Source organism: Armigeres subalbatus, chromosome 2 (genome assembly GCF_024139115.2).
Source record: "Armigeres subalbatus isolate Guangzhou_Male chromosome 2, GZ_Asu_2, whole genome shotgun sequence".
In the NCBI taxonomy this organism is placed as follows: Eukaryota; Metazoa; Arthropoda; class Insecta; order Diptera; family Culicidae; genus Armigeres; species Armigeres subalbatus.
Genome location: NC_085140.1, coordinates 403,199,361 through 403,216,092, shown reverse-complemented (window position 1 = coordinate 403,216,092; position 16,732 = coordinate 403,199,361). Strand labels below are relative to the sequence as shown.

The 16,732-nt window shown below is 41.5% G+C and overlaps 1 protein-coding gene across 9 annotated transcripts in view; it reads left to right on the top strand.

Annotated features, from left to right (window-relative positions):
* LOC134217569 (protein Wnt-6) overlaps positions 1–16,732 on the top strand; it is an 83,378-nt gene that overhangs the window by 10,882 nt on the left and 55,764 nt on the right. For 3 of the 9 annotated variants that reach the window (XM_062696351.1, XM_062696348.1, XM_062696345.1), the window contains exon 2: positions 2,094–2,695. In XM_062696351.1, coding sequence (XP_062552335.1) covers positions 2,634–2,695 — 62 coding nt within the window. In that variant the 5' untranslated portion in view covers positions 2,094–2,633. Of the gene's footprint in view, positions 1–2,029; positions 2,696–16,732 lie in introns of all 9 variants that reach the window. The other 6 variants (XM_062696352.1, XM_062696353.1, XM_062696350.1 and 3 more) reach the window with 5 other exon arrangements.

Genomic DNA, 16,732 nt, shown 5'->3' with positions numbered 1-16,732 from the left:
CTAACGACATCTGTTATACATATTGCTGAATTGTACATATCTTCCAAAATCTCAGCAATTTTTTTATCTTATTAGTAACTAGTCGACCCGACAGACGTTGTCCTGCATAGTTGGCGAAAATGCGCGTTCTGAACTGCCCAAGCGAAATTCCTATACAAATCTTAATTCCAGTTTTCCACCATTTACTCTAATTTAGTCGTGATTTTTGCATTAGGAAATATCATATAAACCCGTTGGAAACTGTAACGAACATATCTGCTGAAGGAATGAAGAAAATCCATCCTGCCTTTTTTGGGTAATGCGGATACGAACACAGACCATTTCATTTTTATTATACAGTCAAACCTCCATGAGTCGATATTGAAGGGACCATCGACTCATGGAAATATCGACATGTGGAATAGGAAATCTTTGGAAATCTGTTTGAAGGGACCATCACAGTAACCCAGAAAATATTTTTTAATATGGGATAATTTGCTTCCATGAGTCGATATCGAGTCATAGAACATCGACTCATAGAGGTTTGACTGTATAGAAAAGAAGAAGAAGATAGATAAGATGTATTTACATTGGATTTGAAGTGGGTTTGTATTGGATTTGATTGGAATTTGTAGGAATTTGGATTTGATTTACATTGGATATGGACTCGATTTACATTAGATTTGGCTTTGAATTTGGTTTAGCTTCGGGTTGAATTTTGATTGGGATTTAGATTTGATTTGGATTTAATTTGGAATGAAATTGAATTAGATTTGGATTGGATTTACGTTCGATTAAGATTTGGATTTGATTTACATTGGATTTGGATTCGAGTTAAATTTGATTTGCATTTAGATTTGGATTGAATTGGAATTGGATTTGGACTGGATTTACATTCGATAAAGATTTGAATTTGATTTACATTGGACTTGGATTAGATATGGATTGGATAAAGATTTGGATTGGATTTGGATAACATTTGGATTGGATTAAGATTCGATTTGGATTTAATTTGGAATGAATTTGAATTAGATTTGAAATTGATAAATATTGGATTTGGATTGGATTAACATTTGATGTGGATAGGATTAACATTTTATTTGGATTGGATTTGGATTCGATTTGGATTTAGATTGAATTTGAATTGGAATGTAAAGAAATTGTATTGGATTTGGGTTATATTTGAATTGGATTTAGATCCGATTTGGTTTGAATTTGAATTAGATTCCGATTGGATTTGGATTCAATTTGGAATGGATTTGGATTAGATTTGGATTGGATTTACAATTTGGATTTGGGTTGGATTTGGTTTCGAATAAGTTTTGGATTTGATTCACATTGGATTTGGATTATATTTGGATTGTATTAAGATCAGATTTGGATTGGATTTAGATAACATTTAGATTAGATTAAAATTGGATTTGGAATGAATTTGGATTGGATTTAGATCAGATTTGGTTTGAATTTGGATTACATGAACACCAGCAGCTTCTGCGTGATCCTTGCATATACACATCATGTCTCGCACAATGCACATATTTCACGTGAGAGTTCAATATTCTAATTTGGAGCATTGACCAATATTATTGTTACACCAAATAATTCGTTGACTCGCAAAGTCTTAAAGGCTTCTTGTTTTGTTACATCTTCCTCGACCTTCTCCACAGTAATGGAAAGTGCCGAGTAAATACTAGGTGTAATATCCACAAGATATAAATTAAGCAACAGTTAAAATGTTGCAAAACTACATGAAGGAAAAATAAGGACTATTTATTAATCTATAAAATATATTAATTGTTCTATGATCTAAACTGACTTAGATTTACGTTTATGGAAGCCTAGGTCATACATTTGCAAAAGCGTCTTTGTGATTCAAAACCTCAAAGTGTTAATTTAAAAAAGTGTCTCGTTTTTAGAGATCTGGCTATGGGTTTGAACGTATTATTATTTTACAAATTTATTTGGAAGTAATGATAAAGTGGTCGATTTTCAAAAATTAAGCAAAGGTTCATCCAACCGTTCAAAACAAAAACTGATTGTCAGTTTCAAGTAACCACTATAGCATTTCGCTTGGAACTGCTCCGCTCGAAAATTAACCCTGCCACCATCAGCAGCAGTGCGTGTGATATTGGCCCGAGGGCGCGAATTAACCGTCAGAGAAAAAAAAGCAGTTACAGTGTTCGTGGTTGGTCGTTTTTGTTTTGCCGTTGAGCCCCAGCACTTGCGCCATAATTGATGACTTGAACGGAGTGACAGAGCTTTTGAGCAGGAGGGAAAACGAACTGTCTATGCGTGCGGGAAAAAAAAGTTCTCAAAAAAACAGTCCTTCGATTGGATCACGACTTAATTAAAATTCAATAAAATCAATATAAGCATAAGAGAGAAAAAAAACACCGACCGACAGTGAAAATCTCAGTTGTCCCAGTGAACCCGACCCATTATAGCAACCGCGAGTGGGGTCGAGGAGGAAAAAAGTGACGACGCGAGGAACACTCGATATAATCACTTTTAACGGGCTGTGATATTTTGTTGCGATCGCGAGGAAGAGTGGCAGGAAGTGGCGATCAGCAAGTGACAGCAGCAGCAGCAACAGCAGCAGGATCAGTGCATTCGACTTCAAGAAGCGGAACTCCCGTGCACTAGCAAGTAGCAACATGCGTTTTGTGCTGATTGCAATTTATTTGATATTAATTATGCCCATCACTGGATCTTGGTGGTAAGTAATATCGAGTACCTGCGTAAGAGGAGAAGGTTAATTTATGGGTTTAGGATAGTTTGTACCGTTGGAGGTCGATTGATACAAAGTATGTGATAAATTAATTATTATTCTACATGTTTTCTGATCGTTATTTCGGTACAATTTGGAACTGATTTTATTGTTATGACTATAATTAGAGTGATTAAAAATAAGATCCTCAGATTCATTCGTATAGCTAATGAGTTAAAACAAAAATTTGAAAAATGTAGATATAATGCTCATGTAACTTCTGAGTTGTAGTATTTCAGATCATGGATGGAGGTTTATTGCTTGTCAGACTATTGTTTTTGGCAAAAGAAAGGGATTGTAATGTTAGCAGAAAAAAAGTGACAATAAAACAAGGACTGTGTTGATTCTACAATTGAGCACACGATAACTATAATTATGTACAGTAACTATGCTTTTAACCAATCAGTTACTTTATGTCTTTTTCTTCTTCATTGGCTCTACGTTTAAACTGGAATTTGGCCTGCTTTTCAACTTAGTGTTCTATTGACATTTCCACAGCAACTAATTAAAAGCTTCTCTATGCCTGCTATTGCATAAATATGTATTTTATGTAGCAGGCACAATGGATGCCCTGGGAGTCGAGAATATTTTTTTTCTGATTTCTTCATCGACAAACCGCAAAATTGTCAACTTTTGGAAGGTGATGATAAAAGTTGCACACAGATACCTAACACAGTTCTCAAATTTGGCTTATAACGAAAGGAAAACAAAAACCTCCCGTTTCATCCGATCGATTGTTGCCTGCAGAATTGTGAACCTTTCTTCACTTCTTATATATAGAATATGTACTGTTTGATATCGTCTTTCAGGAACTTTTACTCGGTCTAACCAAGGCGGGGAAAACCGTTCGGCCGAATGCCATTGGCCGAATATATCATTTGTCCGTTAGGCCAAAAGTCATCTGGCCGAATAGGTAATTTTGCCGAAATGGTCATTTGGCAGAATAGGACGCCTTATTCGGCCAGATGTCCTATTCGACCAAATGACATATTCGGCCAAATGTCCTATTCGGCCTAATGTTCTTTTCGGCCAAATGTCCTATTCGACCAAATGTCATATTCAGCCAAATGTCATATTCGGCCAAATGACCATTTCGGCAAAATGCCTAATGGTTTCTTCGGCCTAGTGGTAATATGCCACAGCTCTTAAAACATGCATGATGCATAGCATAGAAACTTATTATCATGCTTTACACAGCCAATGATATCTGAAGCTGTCTTATGAGTTAGATATGCTATGATTCACTGTTTGTATTTGTAAAACAATTTGCGATTTAATATGAAAGGTTGTTAAACGTAGGTTTGAAAACACGCGCATTATAGAATAAGTGCTGTTTAAAAAAAGGAAAAAGTAAATAAAGTTTCTAACCCTTATTATAAGTGTAGAGCAGCTAATTGCAAAATGAGAAATATTGATGATAGAGTTGTTATCGTACTGGCACTATCATAGTAACAGTACATTCAACGTACATCGCGTAATTACTTCACCACCGCAGCGTCGCATCGTCACACCACCACATAGCAATTACAATTTAATGATGATGTGTTGATAAACATCTCGCACCCAGACTGCATTGCATCTAGTTACGGCGACCTCCAAGAATTAAATAAACAAGACCGAGTTTCCTCCGAATAATCACCCTTCTTATCACTCCCGCGTCACGGCACGACCACGACGATGCGACGATCACGCTAATGATATAACCATCTGTCTTGGCTCGGCCGAGATCCGTTCTGCGAGTTGATTTGTTCGAGTAGTAGGCAGTTTGTAATATTTATAATCGCATTTAAAAGCGTAAATGCTATTAAGAATGCCTCTATCAGAAGCCTCTCGTGCATTGCCGCAGACTCGTCGTGGATCAGCTGAGCTCGCAGATGAGACGATGCGACTCCCCAGGTCCTATGAGGAGGGCAGCATCACCGCAATAACAGCAGCAAGGCATATGGCTTTTTATCACATCTTGCGATGGTGCAATCCAGGACAAGTGGCAAGGTGCACGAGCAACACTGTATGTTCACAAACTAGACGCGGAAGATGAGATGGTCCCAAGATTCGCAGCAGCATCATCGGTGGCAGTGCAATTTCGCTTCCATAAAGCGGTTAATTATGAAATTATTAAGATAAAGTGTTGGATTTATTAGTCTCCGCTGAACACAGAAGCGCTGAGTATCGCCGTGAGTCCGATGCACTTCGGTACCTCTTAGGAGATAGTGATTTAATGAATCATAAGCGAAGACGCTGACGGACTGACGGTTGATTCGCTCGGCCTTCGGTTATCAATGGGGGAAGGAGGGCGCCGGCCACCGTACAATTTGCAAAGACCATTTCGAGTAGATTGCTGATGACGAAGAGTTAAAAGCATTTTGCTGTTTTATAACTGATTCACTTCGTCCGTATGGAGGTAGTTGCTGGGAAAGTTGGGTTGACTCATTCGATGCTGTTTGGACTCATTAGCCATGGGAAAATTTCCCGCCGAGAAGTATTCAAAAATTTTTAAGTATTGGGACCTTAACAGTTGCACCGCCTAATCTGAGCTCGTCTAATCTGGATCAATGTATGGGAGCCTATTGTTAAAAGTAGTCTTAATAGTACTTTTGCTTTAAAATGCGATCATGTTTAGAAAACTGTGTCGTTTAACCCATAATTGCCCTAAATATATTGCATTTCTTTTACTAGGGAAGTTTACTTCACTGCAGAAAGTATTGGAAATTCAACGACATGTAAAAACACAGCTACTTTCGATCAACGAATAAACATTGGATATGCAATCAAATTGGATTGAATTTTACAAGCTAGCGTAGATGGAATTTATTTTGATTTAAAACAACAGTTCGATTGAATTTTCCGTTTATTTGCTTGCTCCAAATATGTGCATGAAAATACATTAAAAATCACAACATATTTTTATCTGTGTTGGCTTGCTAGAACAATATTGCTAAAAAATCGATAATAAAAAAAAATAATGTAGGGCGGGATTCATGGGTGAACGCTTTACCACGGACCAGGTGTTCGTAGTACGCCAGGGATTGCAGAAATGCCGCGAATACAACGTGCCACACATTACCTATTCATCGACTTCAAAGCCGCACATGATACATTCGCTCGAGGTCAGCTATGGCAGCTAATGGACGAACACGGATTTCCGGATAATATTGATCGGTTGATCAAGGCGACGATGGATCGGTTGATGTGCATATCAGGTATCAGGTATCAGAACGTCGGCTCCAGGGGCACGTTCACCTCAATTTGGGAGATTTGTGCCATCGCCTTCACAGCCTTTTTCATCACACACCTGACGGAAAAGGAAGTGAACAAAAGGAAAGGAATGTGGATGGGAGAACAAAGGGAATGTTTGGAAAAGGGCCCTTGAAGAGGGCATACAACGCATAAGCGTACAAGAGCTTATATGTAGCTCCTTACCACAACGGGTTATGAACAACAAAATACTCTGAAGGTTCAGGTTTCTGAAGTCAATTTCACTAAGTAAGTATTTACCAAATATTTGGAAGCGCAATTGTGCATAGACTGGGCAGTTACACATTAGATGATAAGAAGTTCCATAATCGGATTCACAACTGTCACAAACAGATGACTCAACGCGTTGAATATTTGCCATGTGATAGTTCAGTCGGCAGTGACCTGTCAAGGCCTTGACTAAGACACTGCAATTCTGTTTAGACAGATTAGCTAAATAGCTTGCTACTACCGGAGATGGATCCCGGATGTACAATTTTGTTTGATGACATGAATCCAGACTACTCCAATGCCATTTGTGCTGAGTGACAGCCCAAGAGTTGATCAAAAGCTTCACCCAACACTTGGATATTGGAATAGCTGGCTCAGGACCAATAAAGTCATGCGATGCTCCATTACGAGCTAACTCATCAGCCAATTCGTTTCCAGCTATGGAAGAATGGCCAGGTGCCCATATAAGGTGTAAAGTATTTACTGAATTCAGTTCCTCAATTTGAGTTCGACATGCGATTACTAACTTCGACCTTGAGTTGGCCGAGGCGAGAGCTTTAATAGCTGCTTGGCTATCTGAACAGAAGTATATTACTTTGCCCATAATGCGTTGCTGCAGTGCAGATTGCACTCCACACATGATGGCAAATATTTCCGCTTTAAAGACAGTGCAGTGTGTACCCAATGAGTGTGACTGTTCCAATCTCAGCTCACGCGAATAGACGCCTGCACCTGCTCTACCTTTGAGGAGGGAGCCGTCAGTGTAACAAACAATGCTGTCCGACATACTTCTCTCCAAATAGCCAGATGTCCACTCATCCCGCAAGGGGAATTGTGTTGAAAATGTCCTATAAGGAAAACTACTAACGCGCGTGAGATCACTTGGAGCAAGGAAAATTTTGTCCCAATTAACCATAAGCGGTAACAACGAAGTGTGTGTAGAACTGCGGTTTACAGGATTCTCTTCCATAAAACCGAGAACCCATAGTCAGTAAGTACAAGAAAATGCTTCTTGTTTGAGATGTATGTGTAGTGGGGCTACGTCGAGGAGAACTTCGAGAGCAGCCGTGGGAGTTGAAGAGAACGCACCAGTCATTGCCCTTAGGCACATCCTTTGAAGATGGCCTAATTTAGACTGAATTGTCCTCACTTCCCCCTTTTGCCACCACACAAGACATCCATAAGCCAAAATTGGTCGTACAACTGTTTTGTAAATCCATTTGATATATTTGGGTTTAAGACCCCAAGTTTTACCAAAGGTTCGTCGGCATTGGCCGAAAGCCATACACGTTTTTTGATTCTGAACTCAATGTTAGAGTCCAGGAAAGCTTTGAATCCAAAATTAGACCCACATACTTTACTTGATCAGTTACATTGATTTCAGAACCAAAAAGATGTAATGGACGAATACCATTACGATTACGTTTTTCCGTGAAAAGAACAATAGATGTTTTATTCGGATTGACCGAAAGGCCTTATTGGCGACACCAACTTTCAACTACCTGAAGAGCATTTTGCATCAGGTCGAATAAGGTAGTAATGCACAAACCCACTATCAATGTAAGATAGTCGTCGGCAAATCCATAGGTAGGAAAACCGCCATTATTGAGTAACCTCAATAGCGTATCTGCAACGCGATTCCACAAAAGTGGAGATAATACTCCCCTTGAGGGCATGCGCAGACACTTAATTTCCTAATCGCTGCTTGACGTAATGTCGAGTAGAGATGTCGGTTTTTAAGCATCTGGTGAATCCATTTGGTAATAATATTAGGTAGCCCATGACAACGTGCGGCTTCCAATATTGCATCGAAAGACACATTGTCGAAAGCACCTTCAATATCTAAGAAAGCACCCAAGCATGATTGCTTTTGAGCGAATGCTTTCTCGATATCGTACACAACCTTGTGTAGAAGAGTCACGGTGGACTTTCCAGATTGGTAAGCATGTTGATTAACATGAAGAGGCATGTTTGCCAAACAGTCATCACGAATGTGATGATCGATAATACGTTCTAAGCATTTCAGAAGAAATGAGGTCAGACTGATGGGTCTAAAACTCTTTGCTTCTTCATACGAAGCACGTCCTCCTTTTGGGATAAACTTTACAGTGACATCTCGTCAGGATATGGGATTATACCCAGTAGCAAAGCTGTATACTAAAAGCTTTTTCAAAACATCTTTGATATGCTCAAAACCTTTCTGAAGTAGAACGGGATAAATCCCATCCTTCCCTGGAGATTTGTAGGAGCAAAACTGTTAAGTGCCCATTGAATCGATTCAGTAGTTATGATTCTACGTGCTTGAGCCCAAGACCCATAGCTACATGAAAAGACATCAGGATCATCCGAAGATGTTATATCGACACATCCAGGGAAGTGCGTATCAAATAAGTGCTCTAACGATTCTTCATCAGAAGAAGTGTAGTCGCCATTTGGCTTGCGAATTTCGCCAACTTGGAAATCCTTGGATCTCGCAAGAATTTTATTCAATCGACTGGCTTCACTCAAATTGGAAACATTTGCACAAAGGTTTTTCCAGCCGGATCATTCAGCAGATCGTAGAGCCTTCTTGTAAGCTTTGCGAGCCAACTTGAAAGAATCCGTCCCTGCTGAATGGCGTCTGTTCCAACTTCTTCTACATTGCTTCCTTAACTTAGCCAAATCGGAATTCCACCAAGGGGTTCCTCTTGAGGTTATTGCAGAACGTAAAGAGCAAGCTTCTTCAAAAACTTCCACGATGTGCAACGTTGTAGTATCAACTACATCATCCAAGTCGGTAGGAGTTTCTATAGAAGGTAGATATCCATGAAATTTGGTAGAGAGCAACTCTGTGTAAAGATCCCAGTTTGTTGAACGACGATTTCTAAAACGCAAGGTCTGCGAAGTAACATTCAAATGATCAAAGTAGATGTAGCGATGGTCAGATATCGATTCCTCATCTGACACATGCCAATTCGTCAACTCGTGACTGATTCTATTGGAGCAAAGGGTTATGTCTAACACTTCTGCTCTATTAGATACCATAAAGGTTGGGCGATTGCCTATGTTAAGTAAACTAAGTTCGGTACTACTTAAGTATTCCATCAAGCTGGAGCCTCTCAGATTGATATCCGAGCTACCCCAGATGATGTGATGAGCATTAGCATCACTGCCGACAATTAGCGGAAGGCCTTTTGAAGTGCAATATATAACAACTCGTTTGAAAGCATCCGTAGGGGATGGTTCATCATGTGGTAAATAAACCGAACAATAGACGTATTTCCTGACGGGGGTTCCGCCAGTTGCATCAATTGTGACAGCACATACATCTCTGGTTGTTAGTTCAGAGATAAGTGTAGCAACAATAGCATTGTTAACAAGCACACATGCACGCGGCATTGATCGAGAGTTTGCAATTTCTTTACTGAAAGCAGCAAAAACCGGGTTCACTAGGTTACCTAGGTAGAAGCTACCCTTGCAAAAATAGGGTTCCTGCACCAAAGCCACTTGGGATTTCCCATTTTGCATAAGTCTACAAAGATTAATCGTTGCTGTTCTTTTATGCTGAAGATTGATTTGAGCTATCTTAACTGAAGCCATTGCAAATTAAGATAATGCACTCCACAACTTCAGCATTAATATGAACAGCAACGATGAAACCAAATTGGTATCTTAACAAGAAAGTCAAAGACGAAACACAGAGTACAATGTGTATAACGCATAAAGCGAATCCATATAGGTGACAATTTGTTGAAAAACTAAATAAAAACATGCTCATAATCCCACCCTTATTTAACCTCAAGTTGAGATTGAATAAGAGTAGCCGATTATTTCGGAGAAGCAAAAAGTCAACTACGCCATAGCTCCGGTTAGCGCAGTAAGGGCTAGATACTGTGAAGGGTGCCCTGGTGCTTCATAGGCTCCGTTAGCGGTTACACACTTAAACATTTCCACCGATCTCGGCTGTGCAAATCTCGGTTAAAGTTCGTTAGCTGTAATATCAGCTGAATCGACGTTTGATTACAGCGGCTCCTTTGAGTACCACAGTAAACAAATTGCTTTTTCAGCTGAGATATCAGCAGAAAGTCCCGAACCGAGCGCTCGGCTGTGCGGATCTCGGTAAAAGAATGAAAATATGCCGAGCCGAACTAAGTGTGTAGGTTCTTTTTAGACCCCCCTAACCATTCATTCGTAGGCACGGTAAGCATAAAGCCGCATCACACCAAGGATTTGGGGTCACCTGTATGGTGGACTTATACCATCGGAACAGGCAATCCGTAGCGTTATTCTTAGCCAGATAACTGGCTGCCGACACCATTATACACAGATATCTTGGTTGTTCGGGGAGAGAAGATGACATTGGCTTTACGTCAACTCTCAGTGTGGTCGAACAGCCCCGAATACAACTTGCCACACATCATCTATTCATTGACTGCAAAGCCGCATATGATATAATCGCTCGAGGTCAGCTATGGCAGCTAATGAACGAACACGGATGCCCGGATAATCTGATACGGTTGTTCAAGGCGTCGATGGATCGGTTGATGTGCGTAGTTCGAGTTTCAGGGGCGTCCTCGAGTCTCTTTGACATGCGCAGATAGTTACTGCAAGGTGATAGTCTTTCGTGTCTGCTATTCAACATCGATAATACGAAAGTCAGAGATCGACACGAGTGGTACGATTTCACTAAGTTCGTCCAGATATTTGGTTCCGCCGACGACATAGATATTATGGCACGTAACTTTGAGAAGATGGAGAAAGCCTAAATCAGACTGAAAAGCGAAGCTAACTGGTTCGGACTAGTCATCAGCACGTCGAAAACAAAGTACAAGAAAGAAAGAGCAACCATTGGATAGGCGACAAGTTGTCGTCCGTAATTACCACCATGGTGGCTGGTGGCTTGCGTTATGTTGCTCAAGATTGGAGCTGCTGGAGATACTCCGGAACCCACCCGGACCAAATTCGTTGGAATCGTTTCTGGGTCAACTCAAAGTGGGTCAGACGGTTGTCCGGGATGTCGCACAGATTGCGATCCGGGATGGCTTGAAGGCTGGTTCCGACCAAGAAATGTCCTGGAGTCAAAACTTCCAGATCGGCTGGGTCAGGTGGAATAGGAACTAGAGGTCTGGAGTTGAGGCACATCTCTATCTGTGCCGATAGAGTACACATGTCATCATAGGTGATATTGGCATGGCCGCTTTCGCGCAACAGGTGGTTTTTGGCAGACTTGACGGCTGTCTCCCACAGACCGCCAAAGTGTGGAACGCGTAGAGGGATGAACCGCCAACGACTTCGTTTGTCGCACACCAGTCTTGAATCAGCTTGGTTAGTCTTCAGCATCTCGTAGATTCTGCGTAGCTCATTTGCTGCACCCTTGAAGGCGGTGCCATTATCGCTATGGATTTCATTTATTCTTCCACGGTGAGCGACGAAACGGTGGAGGGCAGCTAGAAAGTCCGGCGTAGACAAAAACAAAAAACATACAAAAATGGCTATGTACGCCAGGGCTGACAATAGTAATTCTACTCGTATGACGAAAGCGAAAAAAATATAGTCTTCGTCATAAAATTGCACGACACGACACCTATTCGGTTTCTTCGCGCCGCCACTTGCCTAGCACAAAGATAGTCGCACGCGTAGCCAAAAGTTAAGACGATTTCCGTCATCACTTCTTCACATAATTCCCGAGCAACACACATGTTGTAAATCAGTCTATTATACTCATATAAGACTAAATTTGGTCATATATGAGTTATATCAACCAAATCAACGTGAATTGTGCTGCTAGGGTTGCTTGCTTGGAGTAGTTAAAAACATAATGGTGTCTAAAATAAACAAATAGTACGAACTTTGGTGACATAAATGTTTCGATAACATTTATAACGTTTTCATACGTTACTTCAAATTCATAATTATAGATAATCAACAAAAATCTTCGCATGGCAGACGGGCCAGAGCCGCTTGAAGAATAATGGTATGAAGTCTTCGTTCTTTGATGTCGTCATGACGATTTGGTTGTACGACGAAAGCTAACGTCGTACGCGTCGTTGACGATGCGTCGAGTAGCAATGAGGACAATACAACTCGTCGCTACTGTGGCTTTTCTTGCTGCGACGGTGACTATTGTCAGCCCTGATGTACGCCTTGGGCGGTGCCCGGTTGCGAACCAAGGACTTGATGTACACGGGGCCGCAGTAGTCGATGCCGCAAACGGTGAATGGCCTCGACGGCGTAGCGTAGCTGATGTCCAGTACTTCTGGCGGATTGTGGCGAGCATCAGCTGCGGACCAGCATGGAGTAGAACTTGGTGATAGTGCTTGGCCAGCAGAGCGGATAGCGGGTGTTTGGACGAGAGAACAATCGGAAACAAGTCTTCCACCGACACGGATGATGCCATCCTTGTCGACTTTCGGTTTCAATTGATGATGAGAGACGTTCTCCAGAGCGAATGTTGAACAATTCTTCTGGGAATAATTCACGCTGGGCTAGACGGCACAGAGAGATGTCTGCTTCGTGATAGTCGACAGAGGTCAAGGACTCGAATTCAGAGCACGAAAATATTGCATTCAGTATGCGATAGATTGACGAAGTTTGATGAACGTGGAATACCGGCTGTAGAGCTGATCAGAAAACTGAGTATCCAAGGTGACTGTCATGGCCACTGCAGTTTTGGATTCGGACATCCATCAATGATCTACGGAAGGCATTTCGTTATCTGGACACTCCGCCACTCCGATGGTATCAAGGATAACCATTCCGGTCCATTCTACCACAGCAAATGTTGCTTGATGTCAACCGGATCAACGCCACGGAGGGAGAATCAGCTGGGTTGGAAGCACCGGAAACATGGTTCCAATGGCAAGATTGTGTACTAAATTAATGATTTCGTGTGTGTTACTTCTACGTGAAGTTAAACGATTTACAATGATATGGAAATGCTAATATCATCTTCCAAACTTGGACGTACATGATCATGATAGCATTAGAGGCGAAAGTATAGAATTGATAGTTCCGTTAGGGATACGGCAGGCATGAAGAATGTTTTATAGAAGTCGATTTGAAAGCGAGCGGAGGGCAATATTTGTGATGGCACATATCGCACGACCTTCCTTCTGCCAAGCTCCCGTATGAAGGGGAGGAAGAATATCAGTGTGGAAGCTGATATATCTCCACTGGCAAAAGGAAGGTGGTTTGACTTGCTCATATGCCATCGCGTGCGGAAGGATTTGCTATCGACGAGTACTGTCTCCAAATTTCTAATATGACATCAGCATTTAGTCGAATAGGATTTTTATTGCACAGTTCTGTTTTCTCATTGCGTCCGTCTCGTCGCAACCAACTTGGCTGCCTCGGAGAGAACAAAGCAGAGAAAGGCACTGCTGCTGTACCGTCGACCAATAACAGCTGAATTGATGGATGCCCCCCCACCAAGGGTAGTACACTAAATTAATGATTTCGTGTGTGTTACTTCTACGTGAAGTTAAACGATTTACAATGATATGGAAATGCTAATATCATCTTCCAAACTTGGACGTACATGATCATGATAGCATTAGAGGCGAAAGTATAGAATTGATAGTTCCGTTAGGATACGGCAGGCATGAAGAATGTTTTTATAGAAGTCGATTTGAAAGCGAGCGGAGGGCAATATTTGTGATGGCACATATCGCACGACCTTCCTTCTGCCAAGCTCCGTGGAAGAATATCAGTGTGGAAGCTGATATATCTCCACTGGCAAAAGGAAGGTGGTTTGACTTGCTCATATGCCATCGCGTGCGGAAGGATTTGCTATCGACGAGTACTGTCTCCAAATTTCTAATATGACATCAGCATTTAGTCGAATAGGATTTTTATTGCACAGTTCTGTTTTCTCATTGCGTCCGTCTCGTCGCAACCAACTTGGCTGCCTCGGAGAGAACAAAGCAGAGAAAGGCACTGCTGCTGTACCGTCGACCAATAACAGCTGAATTGATGGATGCCCCCCCACCAAGGGTAGTACACTAAATTAATGATTTCGTGTGTTACTTCTACGTGAAGTTAAACGATTTACAATGATATGGAAATGCTAATATCATCTTCCAAACTTGGACGTACATGATCATGATAGCATTAGAGGCGAAAGTATAGAATTGATAGTTCCGTTAGGATACGGCAGGCATGAAGAATGTTTTATAGAAGTCGATATGAAAGCGAGTGGAGGGCAATATTTGTGATGGTACATATCGCACGACCTTCCTTCCGCCAAACTCCCGTATGAAGGGGGAGGAAGAATATCAGTGTGGAAGCTGATATATCTCCACTGGCAAAAGGAAGGTGGTTTGACTTGCTCATATGCCATCGCGTGCGGAAGGATTTGCTATCGACGAGTACTGTCTCCAAATTTCTAATATGACATCAGCATTTAGTCGAATAGGATTTTTATTGCACAGTTCTGTTTTCTCATTGCGTCCGTCTTGTCGCAACCAACTTGGCTGCCTCGGAGAGAACAAAGCAGAGAAAGGCACTGCTGCTGTACCGTCGACCAATAACAGCTGAATTGATGGATGCCCCCACCAAGGGTAGTACACTAAATTAATGATTTCGTGTGTGTTACTTCTACGTGAAGTTAAACGATTTACAATGATATGGAAATGCTAATATCATCTTCCAAACTTGGACGTACATGATCATGATAGCATTAGAGGCGAAAGTATAGAATTGATAGTTCCGTTAGGATACGGCAGGCATGAAGAATGTTTTATAGAAGTCGATTTGAAAGCGAGCGGAGGGCAATATTTGTGATGGCACATATCGCACGACCTTCCTTCTGCCAAGCTCCCGTATGAAGGGGAATATCAGTGTGGAAGCTGATATATCTTCACTGGCAAAAGGAAGGTGGTTTGACTTGCTCATATGCCATCGCGTGCGGAAGGATTTGCTATCGACGAGTACTGTCTCCAAATTTCTAATATGACATCAGCATTTAGTCGAATAGGCACAGTTCTGTTTTCTCATTGCGTCCGTCTCGTCGCAACCAACTTGGCTGCCTCGGAGAGAACAAAGCAGAGAAAGGCACTGCTGCTGTACCGTCGACCAATAACAGCTGAATTGATGGATGCCCCCACCAAGGGTAGTACACTAAATTAATGATTTCGTGTGTTACTTCTACGTGAAGTTAAACGATTTACAATGATATGGAAATGCTAATATCATCTTCCAAACTTGGACGTACATGATCATGATAGCATTAGAGGCGAAAGTATAGAATTGATAGTTCCGTTAGGATACGGCAGGCATGAAGAATGTTTTTATAGAAGTCGATTTGAAAGCGAGCGGAGGGCAATATTTGTGATAATGCTATCTAATGTCTAATGCTATCATGATCATGTACGTCCAAGTTTGGAAGATGATATTAGCATTTCCATATCATTGTAAATCGTTTAACTTCACGTAGAAGTAACACACACGAAATCATTAATTTAGTGTACTACCCTTGGTGGGGGGCATCCATCAATTCAGCTGTTATTGGTCGACGGTACAGCAGCAGTGCCTTTCTCTGCTTTGTTCTCTCCGAGGCAGCCAAGTTGGTTGCGACGAGACGGACGCAATGAGAAAACAGAACTGTGCAATAAAAATCCTATTCGACTAAATGCTGATGTCATATTAGAAATTTGGAGACAGTACTCGTCGATAGCAAATCCTTCCGCACGCGATGGCATATGAGCAAGTCAAACCACCTTCCTTTTGCCAGTGGAGATATATCAGCTTCCACACTGATATTCTTCCCTCCCCCTTCATACGGGAGCTTGGCAGAAGGAAGGTCGTGCGATATGTGCCATCACAAATATTGCCCTCCGCTCGCTTTCAAATCGACTTCTATAAAAACATTCTTCATGCCTGCCGTATCCTAACGGAACGCCTCTAATGCTATCATGATCATGTACGTCCAAGTTTGGAAGATGATATTAGCATTTCCATATCATTGTAAATCGTTTAACTTCACGTAGAAGTAACACACACGAAATCATTAATTTAGTGTACTACCCTTGGTGGGGGCATCCATCAATTCAGCTGTTATTGGTCGACGGTACAGCAGCAGTGCCTTTCTCTGCTTTGTTCTCTCCGAGGCAGCCAAGTTGGTTGCGACGAGACGGACGCAATGAGAAAACAGAACTGTGCAATAAAAATCCTATTCGACTAAAATGCTGATGTTATATTAGAAATTAGGAGACAGTACTCGTCGATAGCAAATCGTTCCGCACGCGATGGCATATGAGCAAAGTCAAACCACCTTCCTTTGCCAGTGGAGATATATCAGCTTCCACACTGATATTCTTCAGTACCTCCCTTCATACGGGAGCTTGGCAGAAGGAAGGTCGTGCGATATGTGCCATCACAAATATTGCCCTCCGCTCGCTTTCAAATCGACTTCTATAAAAACATTCTTCATGCCTGCCGTATCCTAACGGAACTATCAATTCTATACTTTCGCCTCTAATGCTATCATGATCATGTACGTCCAAGTTTGGAAGATGATATTAGCATTTCCATATCATTGTAAAT